The 19,990-nt window shown below is 30.8% G+C and overlaps 3 protein-coding genes across 4 annotated transcripts; 1 reads left to right on the forward strand and 2 right to left on the reverse strand.

Annotated features, from left to right (window-relative positions):
• Positions 1–4,164: 4,164 nt before the first annotated feature.
• On the forward strand, positions 4,165–5,631 carry LOC127743874 (S-adenosylmethionine decarboxylase proenzyme). The gene has a single exon (XM_052256054.1). It carries the CDS (start codon positions 4,336–4,338, stop codon positions 5,401–5,403), a length of 1,068 nt encoding a protein of 355 aa, XP_052112014.1. The 5' UTR covers positions 4,165–4,335; the 3' UTR covers positions 5,404–5,631.
• A 121-nt stretch (positions 5,632–5,752) lies between these two features.
• LOC107478349 (inorganic pyrophosphatase TTM2-like) lies at positions 5,753–12,529 on the reverse strand. 2 transcript variants are annotated; one of them, XM_052256053.1, is made up of 12 exons: positions 12,405–12,529; positions 11,006–11,391; positions 10,799–10,913; positions 10,431–10,626; positions 10,229–10,342; positions 9,967–10,140; positions 9,699–9,893; positions 8,810–8,932; positions 8,636–8,742; positions 7,893–8,019; positions 7,164–7,412; positions 5,753–6,133 (listed from the first exon to the last, which is right to left on the reverse strand). In XM_052256053.1, the coding sequence occupies exons 2-12, from the start codon at positions 11,340–11,342 to the stop codon at positions 5,903–5,905; spliced, it is 1,968 nt and encodes a 655-aa protein (XP_052112013.1). In that variant the 5' UTR covers positions 11,343–11,391; positions 12,405–12,529; the 3' UTR covers positions 5,753–5,902. The 2 variants fall into 2 exon arrangements, with proteins under 2 accessions (XP_052112013.1, XP_020992988.2); XM_021137329.2 differs by lacking the exon at positions 12,405–12,529 and having other exon boundaries at positions 11,006–11,689.
• Positions 12,530–13,584: 1,055 nt separating this feature from the next.
• On the reverse strand, positions 13,585–18,054 carry LOC127743851 (ASC1-like protein). The gene is made up of 7 exons (XM_052256028.1): positions 17,642–18,054; positions 16,122–16,351; positions 15,824–15,979; positions 15,264–15,449; positions 14,520–14,704; positions 14,030–14,099; positions 13,585–13,667 (listed from the first exon to the last, which is right to left on the reverse strand). Exons 1-6 carry the CDS (start codon positions 17,786–17,788, stop codon positions 14,068–14,070), a joined length of 936 nt encoding a protein of 311 aa, XP_052111988.1. The 5' UTR covers positions 17,789–18,054; the 3' UTR covers positions 13,585–13,667; positions 14,030–14,067.
• Positions 18,055–19,990: the final 1,936 nt, after the last annotated feature.

The following is a 19,990-nucleotide window of genomic DNA, read 5'->3' on the forward strand; positions in this document are numbered from 1 at the left end:
CTATCATCACTACTTATTGCTAGTATCATTTTAGATAGGGATGACAATATTACTCGAATTTGCGGATTTTCACCTCGATCCTACCCGCTCAAAACGAATTTTTAGTAAGGATCTTGGACAGGGCGAGATTATATTTAGGTAATAATATTCGCCCTATCCACCTCGGTATAAATATATCTAATTTTAATATATAATATATGTAAAATAATTAATAATATTGTATCATTTTTAAGTTTTTATTTTAATTTATGTATGTATATAATTATATAAAATTTGAATTTAAATTTTATTTATTGAATTTTAATAATCATAGGAGTAAGTAAAAACGGAATGGGTACTCATGAGAGTAAGTTAGGATTTAATTTTTACTACCCATAAGTAGAAGCAGACGGATTCTATTTATTATCAAGCGGGGAGGGACGGATAGGAAAAAATCTGCACTACCCATCTCATTATCACTCTTAATTTTAGACCGTAGTAAATATTATAGGTGTTTTTATAGGACATAACACTTGTTAAATCAGATTATCTTACTTCGTAATGCATTAAGACATAAAGCAAATTAGGCTAATTTGATTTATCTATATCTTTGTCTCTCTTTAAATTGATCCTGACCGCATCGATTTAATAAATTATCAAATTCTAAACTCTTACATCACTAAATCAAAGTAGTTGAAGTTGATTTATTTATTTCGAATTTTTGAGTATAAATTAAATTTAATTGATTTAATTTATGTGTAAATATGCAAATCAAGTTTAAATGATTCGATTTACATAAATTTATATAGAGAAAGTATAGAAGAATAATATTTTTTTAACAATCTAAACAATAGGTTAAAAATTAATTTTAATTTTAAAATTAAATTTTAAATTAATTAGATATCATCTTTATTTTGAATGGTCAGTAAATTTGAAATACAACCTATTATTCACGTTGTTCGCATATCTCATTATTTACCTAGCGAAATTGATTTATTGTAACCAAATTTTAATTCGGATATCAGTATAATTTTAGGTTTTAATTATTTTATTAAAGTAAATTATCAAAATGATAACATCTAAATTCAAACTCAATAAAAATTCGTCTTTAATGAACTTTATAATAAATTTATTTAATAATCTTATATAATATTAACTAAAATTGACTATTACAATGTAGTTCTTTAGTATTATTTTTACTAAAACTATAATGTGAGACCTCAAGTAATATTACAATTAATCATAATAGATAAATAATATCACTTGGACCAACATATATATGTCTAAAATTCCACATGGTTGTTTCTCATTTCTTTCTCTAAATATTCCCTTACAATAATTCTTTCACAAAGAAGAAAAAACAAACAAACGTTGAGAGCCTAAGTTTGAACACCCACTAACTCGAGAAAGAAACAAAGAATCACGGAAAGAAAAGGAGAACTTTCTTATTGCTCTTATTTTTTATACATAAAAAATAAAATAAAAATAACGGAGGAGAAAAAAACACGACACAAGAAGGGGGACAAAGAAACCCTAAAAAAGAAAGTAATAAGTGGGGACCTTGGAATCTTTATATGAGCATTTAAAAGCTTCAAAGTTGCCACACATATTTTCCACCACAATCTCAAGCCACATCCTCAATCTTATCAACATCTTTAACTTGGTCAACACCAAATTTTTCTTCTACACGAATCTCATTCTCTTTCTCTTTCTCTTTCTTGGTTAATTTTTGGCCTCAGAAAATTTTCCAACTCTTGGAGAAATAATTTATTTCTATATTAATTATAAAAAGAGTAAATGATAAATATGTTCTTAGTTTTTTATCTCGAAAATAAATAAATTCTCAACTAATTAAAAATATAAAAATATTTTTTACTTTTTAAGATGTAAGTCATCTAAATCTTTTTAGAAGACTGATTTATCTTTATATATTTTGAATAAAAAAACTTAAATATCTTATATTTTAAAAAATAAAAAATATTTTTATATTTTTAATTAGTCGATAATTTATAATGAAAATATAAGTTAAGATGACAAGAAAAATAATTACTACATAGGAATTCTTCACTTCTTTTATTATTAGAATTGAATAATTTAATAAAAAAATTAGAATGGACTAATACATGTACTGCAATATATCTATCTGCACTATATACGATCATGAGTTAAATTCTCAGAACGATAATTTTTTAAATTCAGAAAGGAAAAATATCACTTTTTATTATGCCAAAGAAAAAAAAAACAACTTTTGATGATTTGATCCCATATAATTGCAAGGAAAATAATTTTATAAGTTAAAAGGTGCTTATGATTGTGCTCCATATGGTGCTGAATAAAAATATAATGGAACGTAGATTATGATTCATATACTTTTTTTAACTTTTGTGTTTGATTAGAGATAAAGTGAATATTATTTTAACTTTACTTATGCTGTAGATATTATTTTAATACTCAAAATTTAGATTCTTTTCTCAAAACCAAACAAATAATATAGTTAATTTAAAGTTAAAACTTCAAAATGTTTAAATTAAATTAAATTGATCCAACTCAAACTACAATATAATTAAATTGTGATTTTTTTTTGTTTTAATCAATTCAAACTGCATGATAAACATTCACAAGTTATCCCCTTTGGCATGAGTTTTTTTCCCTACTAAAACTAAAATTAAAAATCACAAAAAAAATTATCTACCATTTTAATTTATTTTGAGATGGATGGACTACCAAATATGCTTTACTTTATTAATAAATGAATTTTCAAGGCAGATTTTAAAAATTTTATCTTTAACAACCAACCCAACTTGAATTAGATTATTAGATAGATTATTGTTAGGGATAAGGTTGGTATTTAAAAAAGGTAAAAATAAAATAAAATAATGAAACGAACCTAAATTATTGGAAAGGGTATTATAGTCAAAACACATCCCCAGGAGCTATATAAACTCTCGCAATTCACAACGCAATCATCACACGCATTCTTCTCGTTCCAAAACGCGGCGAATCGCATCGTTTTGTTCATCTTCGACTTCTTCTAGGGTTTTCTCAAATCGTTTACTGCGTTGCGTTTCTTGCTTCGTTGTTCCCTGAATTTCGTAATCGGTAAGCACTTTTCAATTCTCCGATTCTTCTTTTTCGTTTCTCTTGGCGTTTACTGAATTTGATTTCGATTTTCGCGTGCAGTTTTCAGGCATAATTTTCGATCTGTGTTTGAAGAGTTTATCTGAGGAAGAACGTTCTTTTTTTCTTCTCTTGTAACAAACTTTATCAATTCAGGTACGTTTTGTTTATTTAGCTTGCAATCTTATGTTTTAGATTAGCGACTCATGTTTGATTATCTCTGTTGTGGATTGGAAGTGATGTTCTTTTTAGTTCATTCTTTATACGTAAAGTTGTATGTTTGATGGTTCGGATTGTTTTGATATATATGCGTTCAATATTTAGAATCGTTAAAATTCATGCTACATATATATTCGGTGTTCATCGTAAAATATATTATTTGGATTAGTTTCCAGTATAATACTTCATATCATAGTTAGCTATCTCCTTTATATACGAATATACAGTTATTATGTTGTTATTTTCTTTCTGTCGTGAACCTTTTTGTTTTGTTTGGAATCGTTAGAATATGTAATTATTTTGATTAAGTAATCAGTTCCCAAATTTGGAGTTTATGATCAAGTTTACAATTTCACATCATGTCTATTTGTCTTATTGTATTACATGTCTGGTTTTGTTAGATACATATCTTAAATTTTTATGTACTCATGTTTTGGCTTCTTGAATTAGCAATTTTCATTTAGATATATTTCTTGATCATGTAATTGTTTATCCTGCCATTGTTCTGTATTTGGTCAGCTGTTTGTGTTAATCTCTCAGTTTTTGCTGTTATGAAGCAGGATTGAATGATCTAATGGAGTCAAAAGGAGGCAAGAAGAAGTCTAGTAGTAGTAAATCATTATTCTACGAAGCTCCCCTCGGTTACAGCATTGAAGACATTCGTCCAAACGGTGGAATCAAGAAGTTCAGATCTGCTGCTTACTCTAACGTAAGTTTTATTTTATTAAAAGTGATGAGATGATATTGCTTTGTTGTATTGTGGAAACTATTTGGATTTTGTTGATGGCCATTGCTAATACGCTTTAAATTATATGGCTTTTTGTGCAGTGCGCTCGCAAGCCATCCTGATACGTCTCGATTGGAACCGTAGTTTGTTAGCTGTTTTTGTTTTCCTTAGGTTTTGCACACTGCTCTCCTCCGGATATCGTCTTTCCAGCCCCTCTTTGCGATCGTTCTCGTTTCCTACTTTTCCTACTCAGTTCTTGGTTCTGATTGTGTTCATTTCGACTCTGAAAAATTATGGCTACTGCAACATCTGCAATTGGTTTCGAAGGCTTTGAAAAGAGGTTAGAGGTAGCCTTTTTCTGCCCAGGAGTCTTCTCTGACCCTGAGGGAAAGGGCCTTAGGTCTCTAACGAAGTCCCAGTTGGATGAGATCTTAGCACCGGCTGCGTGCACCATTGTTTCCTCATTGTCTAATGATGAAGTTGACTCATATGTTCTCTCTGAGTCAAGCCTATTTGTCTATCCATACAAGATCATCATCAAAACCTGTGGCACTACCAAATTGCTGCTTTCAATTCCACCCATTTTGAAGTTCGCTGAGATGCTTTCCCTTAACGTTCAGTCTGTAAGGTACAGCCGCGGAAGTTTTATTTTTCCATCTGCTCAGCCCTTTCCCCATCGGAACTTTTCCGAGGAAGTAGCAGTCTTGGATTCCTACTTTGGGAAGCTTGGCTTAGGAAGTATGGCTTACACTATGGGTGGCTCGGACAAAGCACACAATTGGCATGTATACTCTGCTTCAGCAGAGCCTGTCCGAGTGTCGGACTCTGTTTATACTATGGAGATGTGCATGACTGGTTTGGACAGAGAGAAAGCATCAGTTTTCTACAAAGAACAATCTGATTCAGCAGCCACGATGACTGCCAATTCCGGTATTAGGAGTATCCTTCCGGAATCTCAGATATGCGATTTTGATTTCGAACCTTGTGGCTATTCAATGAACTCTGTAGAAGGAGCTGCTGTTTCTACAATTCATGTTACTCCGGAAGATGGTTTCAGCTATGCCAGTTTTGAAGCATGCGGATATAACTTGGAATCGCTGAATCTCAACCAGTTGGTCGAGAACGTTCTGACATGCTTCCATCCAAGTGAGTTTCTGATTGCTGTTCATGTGGATGTTGCTACCCATACATTTAAGCAGAGTTGTTCTTTGGATGTGGATGGATACTGCCGCAAAGAGAGGTGCTACCAAGGGCTGGGAAGAGGTGGTTCTGTTCTCTACCAGAAATTTGTTAAGACTCCTGGCTGTGGCTCACCTAGAACCCCTCTGAAACTCTGGAAAGATGAAGAAGAAGAAGTGTAGTTCTGCAAATTAGTGTCTTAAATGTTGTGTGTTTTAGTTCAAGTGAAAAAATAAATAAATGCTTGCCTTTCAGGCTGCATGTGCATGTTTGTGGTCTTTATTTGGGGGCAGTGCTTAATGCTTCTATGCTTGGAGTTGTTTGTGTTTTACCTTGCATCTTTCTTATCTTTGTTCGAGTATTGAATTTGAATAATGGGAGTGTTATGGATTGAACACTTCTTTGGACAACTAGTTTTTATATTGATGTACTATTATGATGTTATTTCCCATTCAAATGTTGAAATATTATTAAGTTAATTCGTGCTACAAGTTTCAATTATTTGGACCTGATCTTTTTGTTTTTTCAATTTTTTTGTATTGTATTTGCATAAATCGTTTAATAGGTCGTAGCATATTATGTGAATGGATTTAGCTGCTTCAACTACCAATCTTATATTAAGTACAACTGAAACAAGTATAGTGGACAAAATATAAGGAATGAAGTCAATGTTGCTACTTGCTACCTCAATCTATAAAAAATACCCATCACAAAGAATATTCCCAAACAACCAAAAGCCAAACCCATAACTTGTGGTCCAGTTGAATCTGAATGTGTTGTAGCACTTATTAGTGCACCTTTCTTCATGGGGCTTGTTTGGTGAGTCCTTTCTTCCATTTTCCCCACAAGTAGTTTATTAAGATTGTCCAATTGATGCATGATTTGATGCTGACCCCTTACAATACCTGATATCTGATTCCATGGAGCACTCACAGCAATTAGAAATGGTAAGTTTTCGGAAGCAAAAATACTAATATAACACTTCATCAATATTATGTATTTGGATGTGTCATTGTCATTGACAACAAATTATTTCTAGCATTCAATCCAGTTTTAATTTCTTCAACTTGTCGAGATTAGCAATTGGGATCATAGTTTTTCACTTTATGTTGGGGGTAGAATGGGAATTCAGAGTAGGCGAAAAAAAAAAAAAACTGTTCGGTCAAACATGTTGGCAATGAAATTTTTTCTCTTATTCTATTATGTGCGTGCGGAGCACATATGCAAGAAGAAAATTTCATTACTAATTCTCGTTGAACTATTTTAGGTCACATGAAAGTAGTTGGAACATAATTCAAATAATGGAAAGCATAGAGTTAATTACCAACTTGGTACCTATAAGATCAAGCCTTAACAAAAAATCCTGAAATATGTTATTGACAAAATAATCTTGGATGATTTAAAAATATGATAAAAATAACTAATAAATATCATACTTTTTTTATGTGACAAAAAAATTTTCCTATGTAGCAAACAACTTATCCATTTAATCTGAATTTTTGTGAGAGTATTGAATAAATATTTAGAAGATGCACAAAAAATTTGGTGCAAAATTTGATTTCTACATTTTTCTTTTTATTTTTCAAAATAATATGGTCATTCACAACAAAATAATTTTAAAAAAAAATTCACTTGACATAAAATTATCAAAATTTTAGAATAAAATAGATCTTATTTTTCTAATAATGCTTGTAAAAAAATTGTATCAAAATCTGATTTCTAAAATCTTTTTAGAATATATATTTAATATCTAGTTTGTTTTTCATAATTTTAAATCTTTCGAGAATTTATTTGTTGCTAACATCTTTTGGGATTATTTTTGACAGTGATATAAACTTTGGGGTACCATTTTAGTAGTTTATTCGGAAAACATATAACTTTCACAAACCAAGAAATCATAAATACTGAAAGTGAGAGAGATGTAAGCATTAAGGAAAACTACCTCATCCATTAAGATAAACTCCTTAGTTGGTGGTGGCGACACGACGGAGGAACCGTTGCTCAAGCTAGTGATGAAGTAAGAGGTGGAAGAACAACCATTGCATGAACCAACTTGTAGGTGCATATTTTGTTGGCATTGACAAATTTTCTTCAGAGATAACTTGAAGTTCATCTCTTCAATGTAGTTTGTAAAATCATCCATTCTATCATATAAGCAAGAAATTCTTTCCAAAAGTTGAGTTATGGCTCCCTGTCAAGTGCACAAATATTGCAAGTAAAAAATTTGCACAATAATTTGTAGGTAGAAACTCAGGTGCAGATAACCTAATATGAAGTTGATAGTTGAAAGTCGTTAAATGATTTGACAGATTTGATTAAATTATCATTTAACAGTTCTCAATTTAGATTTTCACTTAATTTGTAACCTCTATTAGAGAATAAACGGAGAAATTCGTGGATGTTCATCGAAAATTGTGTGAATATATTCACAACTAATAGGATTGTGATATCTTTTTAATGCATTATCTAGAGATAAGGTTTCAGTATTGTGCCAAATTTTGGAATTGAGTTAGACCGATTCAATTTTAATTATTGTTTACACTAAAAAGTTAAGCCAAACATTAAGGAGGAATTCTTGTCTACTTTATCTTTGTATTCTACTTCTAAAATACATAAATCAATGGTAAAGTACTTGCAAGAATTTAAATTACCAAAATTAAATGAAACTCACCTCATTTGCCATTGTTTTGGATTCATCCGAATCATTTCTTTCATGAAGATCTCTATTGTTGGAGACATAACCTCCAAGTTTGGCTTGATTCTTGTCTCTTAGATTTGTAAATGATCTAGACAAACCTCTGTTGAAGATACATGGAAAGTTTTATTATTAGTTAAATTAAGAGCAACTTATTATGAAGTACTTAATACAATGGAAAGGTATGCGACTCATTTTCTGCTTTTATTTTCAATATTTTTTCTATTTTCAAGATTTTGCGAAGAAGAAAAAAACGGTGAAAAGCACAAAATCTTGTTTTCATTTTTATTTTCTGTTTTTCTTTTTTTCTTTGCAAAATCCTAAAAGCTGAAAATTCTGAAAATGAAAACAGAAAATAAAAATGTAAACCAAACGCACCTTTAATTTTTTAGGGGAAATACAAATGATTTTATAATTTACCATGGCAAATAAAAATAGCTAGTAAGAATTGCATTTAGTCCCATAGAAAAGAAAATCATGTCTATTCCTCTATAGATCAATCAAAAACAGAGAAATTAATGATCATGCTATTCTTAATTCTTACAAACAAAACATGTTAACTGAAAACCTCAGTAGATCTTTGTAGTTAAAAATTAGCCACATGTTCCACTAAAATTGTACTAAAAATTCATGATTAAATTACAGCAATGAAGTACAAGAAAGACATCATATGCTCATGAAGAACAAGAGTATCAAAGCAAATCCCATGAAATATTTACATTTGCTTATGTCTCATGGTCATGGAAACCTGGTCAGCAAATTCTTTCGGGCTCGACGCAAAGTCGTCGTCGAGGCTCAACGTCGTCTTTAAATCTTCCGGCAGGGCCTGCAGAAGAATTAGACAAAGAATGCTGACAGGGGACTATATATTAGCAGAAGAGAAGTTATCATACCATAACTTCTTTTCCAAGCTTTTCATGTTGAATCTGTTCTATGTAGGTTCGAGGAATGTAGGAACCTTCTAGACCCAACTGCTGCGCTTTGTTAATTACAAGTAAACGATCTCTTCCAAGTACCTGTTTGTTCATACACCAGAAGTTCTATCAGTCAAAGATCAATAACAAAGTCTTATCCAACTAGGTGGATCGGCTACATGAATCAAACGATATAATTGAGTCTTATCATGTCTACAGTAAAATTGTTTACGCATAGATTTCCTTTGACCACTTTGTGTATAGTCTTCTTATGTCTTCTTTTACCTTTCGCCTCTTGTATATCTTCTATCTAATTCACCCTCCTAACCGGATGTTCTGTCGATCTTCTCCTCACATGGCCAAAATATTTAAGACAAGATTCTACCATCTTCTCAACAATAGGCGGTACTCAAACTTTCACTTTTATATTCTCATTCCTTATTTTGTTCGTATGTATTTGACCACTCATCCATCTAAGCATCTTCATCTCTACCACGCTTAGCTTACGTTTATGCTCATTTTTTGCTGCCTAACACTAATGGCAAAGCAATAAAATTTATTTTTAAGTTTTTAAGATACTTTTTGTCACGTATAAAATCAGACGCATTCCACCACTCTGATCAACAGTTCAACACACTTGAAATATATACACATAGATTATGCATCTAAAGTGCATAATCCTAGTAATATAATCTATCCTCTTTGTTCTAAAATGTCAGTCTCTTTGGAAATTTGATACATAAGAATACTTTAACAATTCTATGTATTTGGATACAGTTTATAACAAAGATACACCGAGTTATGAATGTACTAAATTTCCAAATTATTTTTGAATAGATGGAATGAAATGGGCTAAATGTAGCATTACCTGAACATAATGTCTATTAAGTTGCTCAAGCCAATCTAGTTTAACACAAACACTATCATCACAAAAGATATGGCTGTTTCTTTTAAGGATGGTTGCTATTGTGTATCCCAACGCCATTAGTCCGCCGAGGAGACGAACACTGACCGAAAAAGTGATTCTCGGGGATATCACAAATGGATCATCTGTCACCCATTCCTGAAAGAAGTTATTGGTTATTCACAATGAAATCTGTCTAAAAAGCAGGGTAACGAAACAGAACAAGGCAAACCTCGAACATAAGAACATATTTTCCATCTGTATTTCGCATTCGTAAATAGGATTGGCAACTCTCTGGATCTTCACCAGGAGGTAGAAGATATATGTCATAAGTCTGCTCCTTTGTTTCGCGAAAATCTTTGGAGATCACATCTTTAACTTGTTCCACTATTACACTCCTTGCTGACTACAATATCAAACAATCACAAGCATATGAACAAACTAGAATTTCTTTGAAGCTTTGATGAACAAGTATATATAAATAAGGCACTAACCTTTAATATGTAGGTAGGACTTTGGAATGCGGTGAATGGATTGAACTTGTTAATGATTTTGATGTGTGCAGTTTGAAGATCTGGCTCAATAAATGCTTTGTACATTGGATATACCTGCATAAGAACAATTTTGAGAAATTCTTGAAACTTTTTTCACCTTTTTCAGATAGGAAGGGAATGGAGAGAAGGTATGGAATGCAACAGTTTCTGATATTTGGTGAATGATTTCTTCAGGTTCTTGTCCGGCTCGTTGTATGTCGCGTATAACTCTTTTAACAAGGTCAAGGTGTACTCCACCGGTGACAGATACTCGAAGGTCTAATAGCGGCCGTAACTTCTCATTCAAGGCATAGATTCCCTCTATGATCACAATTCGGGAGCTTGGAACATCAACAGTTCTGAAAAAGGAGTATACATTTCAATGAGAAAGCCTTTTCCCAATAGGCGTGCCAACTACATGGATCAGACGATATCATATTGCTTTTATCATGAACCATATCTAAATTTATTGCAATACTTAAAACAATTACAAATTTTTTAAGTGAACGAAATAAATATCAAAGAATTAACCTGTATCCTGTTCGTGAACTCGATTTAAAATCATATATAGGAACCTGGACTGCCTTTCCTGCCTTTAAATCATGTAAATTTGGGAGCAATGTTTCATAATCCGTTAAGCGTGGATCTGTTCAAATTGACATATGGTGAAAAGAAAAGAAGTTTAGGATTGTAAAAGGATCAAAGAATAAACAAAAAGGTTGAAAATGGAAATCTTACCATCAAAGTTTCCATCAACAATTCTACTAGCATCATTGTAATTGTCCATGGAAATTACTGCAATGCTTGGCATGAAGTTTAGGATCTTTTCTGTTAACATAGTCTTCCCTGCTCCTGAAGGACCTGCCACACCTACCAATATCATTCCATCATTCTTCTGCGCCAACATCTTGCACGCGCGGATTACTATAAAGAATCCTTTCTCGAATGATAACTGATCTTGGATCGCCCCAATCTCATAACGATCTAAGTCTTTCCTTTTAACCAAATGAACTCGATCTCTTAAAAGGCCAGCACTTCTATGAGGCAAATCAAGATCCAAAGTATCTTCAGCCATTGAAGGAATTCCGATAAGAGACTAAGTGTTGCCCCTTAGGTAGAATCGACTACATGGATCAAACAGTGTCTGAGTGCCTTATTGTAAATTGTAGCTAGTTAAAGATAGTTAAAGATAATTATTCAAAAATATATCATAGCTTCCACTATTAGTGCAAGTATATGTAATAGAACACATTAAACTTATTGATGAAAACCAGAAACATTCATTGTTTTTAAAAGGAAGATCTTATAGCTCCTTATAAAAATAATTTCTCTAAAGACTTCTAATATACCCCTCTAGTTGCTAGAGCCAAATATTTTGATTTCTCATAATATCCTCGACACTTTCTTAAGCGGACGAGTGAACTAACCACTCGATCAACCCAAGTTGGTTCTAGAGCTGAATATTTGGAAAGCAAAGTTTTTACACAACCATATGCATGTTCTATGCACAACAACCTATGACAAAACAAACAACATTTTGATTCAAAACACATCATCCAAAAAAGGGTAAACCACCAAAAATATACCTAAATTATTTTGTCGCAACAATCCCAAATTTTGTTGTCAACAAAAATACCCTCAAATTATTTTAAAATGTGAGAAAAATGCACACTCGAACTAACGGAAAACATTGACATGGCAAACAAAACTTATTATGTGGCAATTGAGACTCTAACATTAACAAGTGAGCCACGTCATGTTTTTCCATTAACAGAGTAGGTTTCTGATCATAGTTGGACATTTTTGGCACATTTTTAAATTATTTAAGAACACTTTTGTTAATAACAAAATTCGGAGACAGTTTTGTCACCCAGACATCTCAGGTGATTTTTTGTGGTTTACCCTAAAAAAACCAAAACAAAAAGGAGAAAAACCTTAAACCAAAACAATGAGAATCCGTGCAAAAACAAAGGAAAACAAAGCGAACAAAACACAGCACAATAACAAGAACAAGGTGTGATATGAAGAATTTTGCAAGCAAAATATAGAGAATGCAAAAGGGTAAGTGAATCATAGAAAAGGGATCCAATAATGTGTATTGTTTGTTATATGTGATGATCATAAGAACACTACTCACCGAGGCAAGGTATCCTTCAATGAGTGGTGAGTTCAGCGATAACAACAAAGATGCATGGCCATAATTTCAAGGTGTCACAAACCTACGTATATTATTCATATATACGTCTTTCATTTTCTCTCTGCATTTCTTTGATCCTTTCCATGGAACAACACAAAAAGGAACAGAGCTTATGCATAACGAGAGAAATTAGCTCTGAATTATTTATTTATTAACGAAAGAATTATTATTATCAACGTATTTATATAACATTTTTATGATTTAATTTTCATGCATTGAAAATATACTTAAAACTAGTAACTTTTAAATCTACTCTCTGCTCAATTATATAAACTTTTAAATTTAATAGAGCATCTAACTATGAACTAGAATAATATTTGAAACTTACCTATTTCTTGTATGATAATATTAAAATTTATACATGTTTATTTATGATTCTGTTAATATTTGATAAGTATGTGTATAAAATGTGTTTCAAGTAATTTATATAGCGTTGGTTATTTTGTATTCTATGTTCATATGCAATTAACCTTTTCCTTTGTGTGTTCTTGTTATAACTTAAATTATACTAGTCAAGATATTTTACTATAGCAAATTTTAAGATATTTTATATTCAACCCATATTACCATCCATAGAAGAAGTTACCTTAGCACTTATAGCGGAAACTAATGAAACACTAGCGACGAATGAATGAAAATAAATTTTGAAAGAATAACTGAATAAGCGATAATTAATAGTACCAAGTCAAAACAAGAAAGTCATTTTGAACTAAATTTCCTCAACAAGAATTCAATTAAAAAAAATGAAAATATGAGTATTATAATTTAGGCACACTTTTAAATATTATTGACTAATTATTGGATAAAAACAATAAATTGTGTTGATCCACTAACATTGCTCCAAACATTTTTCACTTATTTTTCTTTCATTAGAATTAGAATTTATAACATTCAAATCAAGATAATGTTGGCCAAGTTCAGCACCACTAATATCTATGACAACCAAGTCTTTAAACAATTTTGTTCAAGTAATAACCAGAAAACATTCCTGTTCCTAGTGCTTTACACTTAATTAAATTGAGGAAATTAAATACTAAAGCATGTAAAAAAAAGACATTATCATCACAACAAAATGTCAGACACCAAACCTCAATCCGAGGAGGTGGAATGCATAGACCAATCAAAAAGTTGAATCAACATTTGAAAAATGTTTAGCATCCATGGCCAAGAGTGCCGAAGAATTTCGAAGCTAAGACAATTCATCTGCAAGAAAGAAACCAGGCAACATCTACCTCAGTTTAAGGAAAACACACACAAGATTAAATAAAACTAATGCAGATGCCTATAATTTCTATATCTATTTATATTGAAACCTAATATAATGGACATTTTGAATTCCATCTTGCCTCAAGAGAAACACAATGTTCAAAACATACATCACGAGAACGGCAATGGCTTGATGAGTGTCAATGGCTCAAGCCATTTTACTTGTGGAGTACCCTTCTAAAGCTTTTAAATGTTATAGAATTAACTACTATATCAAACATGATTCCACATAAAAATGTGACTATATTTGTAGAACTCTAATGTGTGAAACATGTCAGTTGCCACCATTCAAAATTCACCTTTGCCTTAAGATTACATTATGGTCTTGCTTTCCATCTCAATCTTCATGGCTATCTTCATCTTCTGAATCTGAATAATGGAAATGAAGCAGTTTGAAATCAAATAATCAGTTGGGAGAAATTCATATTAAGCTTTTGAAACTTTTACAGGCTGAAGCTATTACTGAAAATAAAGCAATATAATTGAGGTAAATTCATCAAGATTTATTGAATAAAAGTAAACTTCAGACAGTAATTTATTTAGGCACAAAGATGTCCTATAATCATATACAATTACATTGAAGGAAGCAATTTAAGGGGAAGAAGTCAACCAAAACCTAGCTACCATATCAATACAGATACCAGATTCAGATGACACAAATTAATAACTCATGCCAGAACTTCTAAAGCATGTCTACTTCCATGAACACACTAAGCAATCAAAACATATTGAGAACAATGTTCTTTGAATCAAGAGTTTACATTAGCAAGCCAGGATCTTTCAACTTACCAGATCGAACATCATCACTAATTTTTCCTCTTGCTTGAATTTGTCTAACAAGCATCCGAAATATCAGCACCCACCAGTATATATGCAGAACAAGCAAGCAATATAGAAGACTGTTGAACACATAATAATATATTGGACCCTCCACTTTGTGCTTTTCCTTATCCAATGTGAGCAAAACTTCATAGCTGGCAAAGAGAGATGTAAAACTACTGAGCATCGAAAAGCAACGATATACAGACAACCAACAACTGTAGTATTACACTTCATAATCAATTGTTGAAATTTATGCATGGGAAGATCTTCTTTCTAATTTAATGAATATTTTATATGAGCTATTATTTGATAGGAAGGGGAAAATACAACATAGGATAAAATATTACCGAAAAGAAACCACAAAGCTAAAGGAAAACAAATGTCTTCCCCCAAAAAAAAACACACAAATACTCAGACAAAAAAATAAATAATAAACCAAAACACCATGGAAGAGAAATCCTTATTTTACTTGTTCATATAATAAGATTGCACAAGATTTATATACAAACTATCCCTCACAAAATAATTATAATTCTGCTCAGAATTGGAGTTCCGTGTGTTTTTGGGTGAATTCTATGCCAAAGAATCAAAATAATGCAAACAGTGACCCTAGGCATATCTGACTGTGTTTCATACTTTAGTCTGTCCCATAAAGTTATAATGAAAAGACGAAGGAAAGTTAATGTATATTGAGAAACAAGTAATACAAACCTTGTACTCCAGAGAATCCAGAATGGGTAGTAAATGAGGCGCAATAAGACCCAAGATAAAACAAATAGAATAAATGCAATGCTGGCAATTGTTTCAGCACCACTGTATTTGGACATTTTCCCTATCTCCAGAAACACATCACTAGCATCATGAAGAGCTAAAACAACAGATCCAACACGAGCAAACCTGAAGGTGTTAACATAGAAGAGAAAAATGATACCGTTATATAAAAATATCAAAATGAAGTGTATTTATATCAATTAGCATTAGAACTAGCGTGTGCAATAGGACCACAATCTCTCTTTCCATTAGTAAGTTAAAATTCACCATATAACTCAACTCATTATGAACAAGGTCATCGTGAAAAGAGGACATTATTTTTAAATGAAAGGAATTAGCATGATTTAATCAAGAATCCTCACAGATATAACCCTTTCAGTTTGAAGTTTGAGAAATATAAATGAACACAAACAAATTAAGAAAATTATAGACTTGTATCTCCAAAGAAATTACAATTAAAAAAAAAACTTGCATGACAAGACAATAAGAAATTAACACACCTAAAAATGTAAGACAGCACAATGAGAATGACAGTAGCCACATGGTGACCCATGGACACCCCAAAGTCAGAGCGCCGTGTTTCCCAAAATATTAAAGCAAAGATGGAGTAAGAATAAAATCCAGCAGCATACATGTAGAGTGCCTTCAGTTTCAACCTGAAATGTTAAGAGCTTACAACTCTATTGCCAGACTTAATTTGAACACAAAATTTATAGCAAGGGAAAATGATTGCAGAAAGATATTAAACATTGCAACTGGATAACTATAATAACTGGGCTTCTAAGCAAATAATCTTACTTAATCTTTTGCTCTGGCCAGACCTGGCTCCCTGGCCCCACCCAAAAATTTCTTGTATTAGTAAACCAAGGTTCATCATAAGTTACGGACAGAGCAAAAACTTCTGCTGACAGAAAATAAACACATTTCCAGGCTGATTCCTTGAACTTCCTAATCTTTTTTCTTCTCTCATCATTCTGGAAATCCAGCTGCTTATGCCCCTTTCCAAATATCAATCGTCTACCCAATTTCTGTAAATGTTGTTTACTTCAGTTTATTTGAACAATTAGAACCAGAAATAGAAAATTCTAAAAGTAGAGAACGACCACAGTGCAAGGCCACCAAATGATGACTCCTAGCATCATCACAGTTTGATAGAAAAAACAAGTAATGAAAAGCATAAAGAAAAATAACATGAAAAAATAAGACGAGAAAAGAAGCTTACATTTTACCAAAGATTATATAAAGTAAGAATGTAATCACCTCAAACAACACAAATTTAAAATCAGTTTTACCATCTATCCTGAACGAGGGAGGGGAAATGAAGCATGCAGATATTCATTGTCTTTGGAAGTTCCAATGCTGAAGGGTCAGCATTTTCGCTCTTTTAACAAAAAAGTATGTTAACATTATAAATTTAATTAGCTTGTGAAGAAAGCTAACCAAACCCTTACTGATAAACACACTAAACCAATAAAGAAAAGCAAAAAAGGATCAAAATGTTCTGAAGCCCCCATTAGAAATAAAGAAGATATCATAAAATATCAAGGCATATCTGTGAAGATAGCATAGAATCAATTTTGTTATTTACTTTATATATGATCAAATCACACCAGTGTTATTTTAAGCAAAATTACACCATTTATTTGCACTGAATTTTGTGAAAATTGAACATCAATAAGACTGACAACTCATATTCATGCATATTTGAAACTCTTATATATTACTATCAATTTTGATCTATAAAAGAGTATGTCTAATGATTTTAGATTGATATGAAATTTTATAGATTTGTTCTACAACGCACAAACTTCTAATCCAACCTATTCAACGTAATAATTTTGATATAATTCTAGTTTCTATCTCTTCCTCTCCTACCTAAAACCCTCAATCTCAACAGAGCTCCAGATAACAGAATTTGATTGAATTTAGGTATTCAAAAACACATTGAAGCTACTGTAATCACCTCCAAGCTAAACAGTGTAGGAACCATCTCACATCTCTGAAACTAATTCTAACAATAATGCCGCACAGAACAACACTCCTTAAACTGATACAACAGCTCACACATATTATATTCAAAAACTCCGTTCCTCAACAAATTCTCATGAAAACTCAGTAACAAGTAACAAACGTAAATAACAATACATTCAAGTCAACGGCAGCATCAAAACACTAATAAAAAAGAATTACGAACTTCAATGTGGAAGCCCTTGCAATCGCAATTGTACTTTCCTCAATCAAACCTAGTGTTCACATCTAATTGCGCTTTCAATGATTAACACACAAAAACGAAATGCGAATCGAAGGAGAAAGTGTACCTCAAAGACGAATCTATCGAGGAAGAAGCGAATGCAAGGGAAGAAGAATGCGAAGAACGGAAGGATTGAGAAATCATAGTAGTCAGGGAAAGATTCTTGGTGCCAGTCGCAGGAGTACAAGGACTTGAGCTGCTGAATCAAATCCATTATTACGAACGAATCTTTTTCTCTCTGTTCCTCGCAATCTGGTAAGTAATTAATTTTCTCGGGAAAGTAAGGGAAAACCAGAATCAGAATCTGGAAGAAGGTTTTAGAGTAATAATGTTAGTAATAATAAGTAAAAACGCATCGATTGTTCTTCTTTTCATCGGAACAAAGCTCACAGAGTGTTTGATCGTAAAAAGTTTTCAGATTCCCCCTTTTTCGCTACTGTTATGTGCTCTCTCTCTCTCTCTCTTTAATTTGTTTTACTTATTTCTTCTCTTATTCTCCTATGCCACCATATTCACTATTCAAATTGACAATAATATTCCGCGATTTCTAAGTGAGTATCAAAAGATTGTATTTGGATTCTCTAAATTTTGAATTTCACGAATAAAGTATGATTTTTTATTTTTAAATAATTTTTTTTATAATTATTCTTGATCTCACCTATAAAATAAATTGTGAGAGATCATACTTTACTTTCTAAAATGAGAATTCAAAATCTAGAGGATCTAAATTCCAAAAAATTATACTATTTGAATTATATTCGATGAAACGATGACCAAAAATATTTTTGTTCTTAAATGAGTAATAAATAAATTCTGTATTTTTAATTTAATTTTTTTAAATATTTAAATAATTATTTAGAATATATATACAAAATACATAATTTAATCATTATATTTTTTTATTTTTAAAAAATGTTTAGTTATTCACAAAAGAAAACATAAATCAACAAATTTGAAGATAAAAACATTTTTTATACTATAAATTAAACGATCTTATTTTCTAATTATAATTGTAAAAAATTATATAAAATCCAATGTCTAAAACTTTTTTGAGAATATATATTTAAGTTTGTCATATTTTTAAATATTTTAAAAATTTATTTGCCATTTATATTTCGTATTTTGTTAGTGATATAATTTTTTAAATATTATTTTAATAATTTAATAAAAATAATATGGTTTCTCCACTCGAAAAGGCGTTAAATATTTTTATTAACATAAATTTATTTAAAACTATTTATTTTTAGTAATTTAAATTTAAATATTTTTGAAAATATTAATGACGTGATAACAACTTTAATTTTGGATACTTATTGCAAGTTTATCTCATTTTTAATATTTTGGCTTTATGAGTTCAAGTTATTTTGGAGGGATAATCATTTTTTTCATTTAATTTAGTTGGATCTCTAATAATAAAGTATATATTTAAAAACATTTATAATTATTTATTATTTACTTTTTACTATAATTTTGAGGGCGAATACTATGCGTTATGGAAAAAATAATTTCTAAATCCTAAATCTTAAACAATATACTCCAAATCCTAAAATTCTAAAATCTAAATCTTAAGTATTGAAATAAAATATAATAAATAGATAATTAAAATTTATTTAATTGATAAAGAATATAATACTCTTTCTTTAATAAAAAAAAGTTTAATTTAAGGATGAGTCAATCTTAAAATATTGCAAATGAAAATAAGCAACGAAAAAAAATTTTCTGATTCTCTTTCTGAAATATATGCTAAATATGGTTCAAATGTATGAAAAATTTTCTCTACAAAAGTTGAAAAAAAATATTCGTATAATATTAAAATATATTTAATATATGATTCACAATAGGTACAATTGTTTATTTTTAGTTTTCATACACATATATAATATTTTTTAAGCATTATATAAATTAAAAATAAATGGTCCATGCATAATATTTTTTTCCCCTAGAAAAAACTAAATGTCCCCTTAGTATAAAACACAAAAATGAATAAAAAAAATTAATAGACAACAGAAATTTCATTGTCAAAATGGGTTGTATTATAGTTTATAGTAATATATATATATTTATACAAAAATATTTAACATTTTGGGTCTTTGATGTTGACGAAATTGGCCTTTGGTTTCAGTTATTGGTGCAAGTTGATGAATTATAAGAGAGAGAGGGTGAGATAGGGACAAATGAGAGCGTATGGTGTATAACAATACATGTACATTACTATAGGATCCACATAGATTTTACCATTAACAGACTTAGGTTTATTTATTATTTATTTACCTAGTACATATATAAGTACGCTGCTACCAACTACTAACTACTTACTCATTTATTTCATTTTCTAGTTCTTCATTCAATAAATTCTGACAACAAATATGGAGGCTCTTAAATACCAAATGCTTAGTACTATGTCATAATTAAACAA

This window comes from Arachis duranensis, unplaced genomic scaffold (assembly GCF_000817695.3).
Source record: "Arachis duranensis cultivar V14167 unplaced genomic scaffold, aradu.V14167.gnm2.J7QH unplaced_Scaffold_165934, whole genome shotgun sequence".
In the NCBI taxonomy this organism is placed as follows: domain Eukaryota; kingdom Viridiplantae; phylum Streptophyta; class Magnoliopsida; order Fabales; family Fabaceae; genus Arachis; species Arachis duranensis.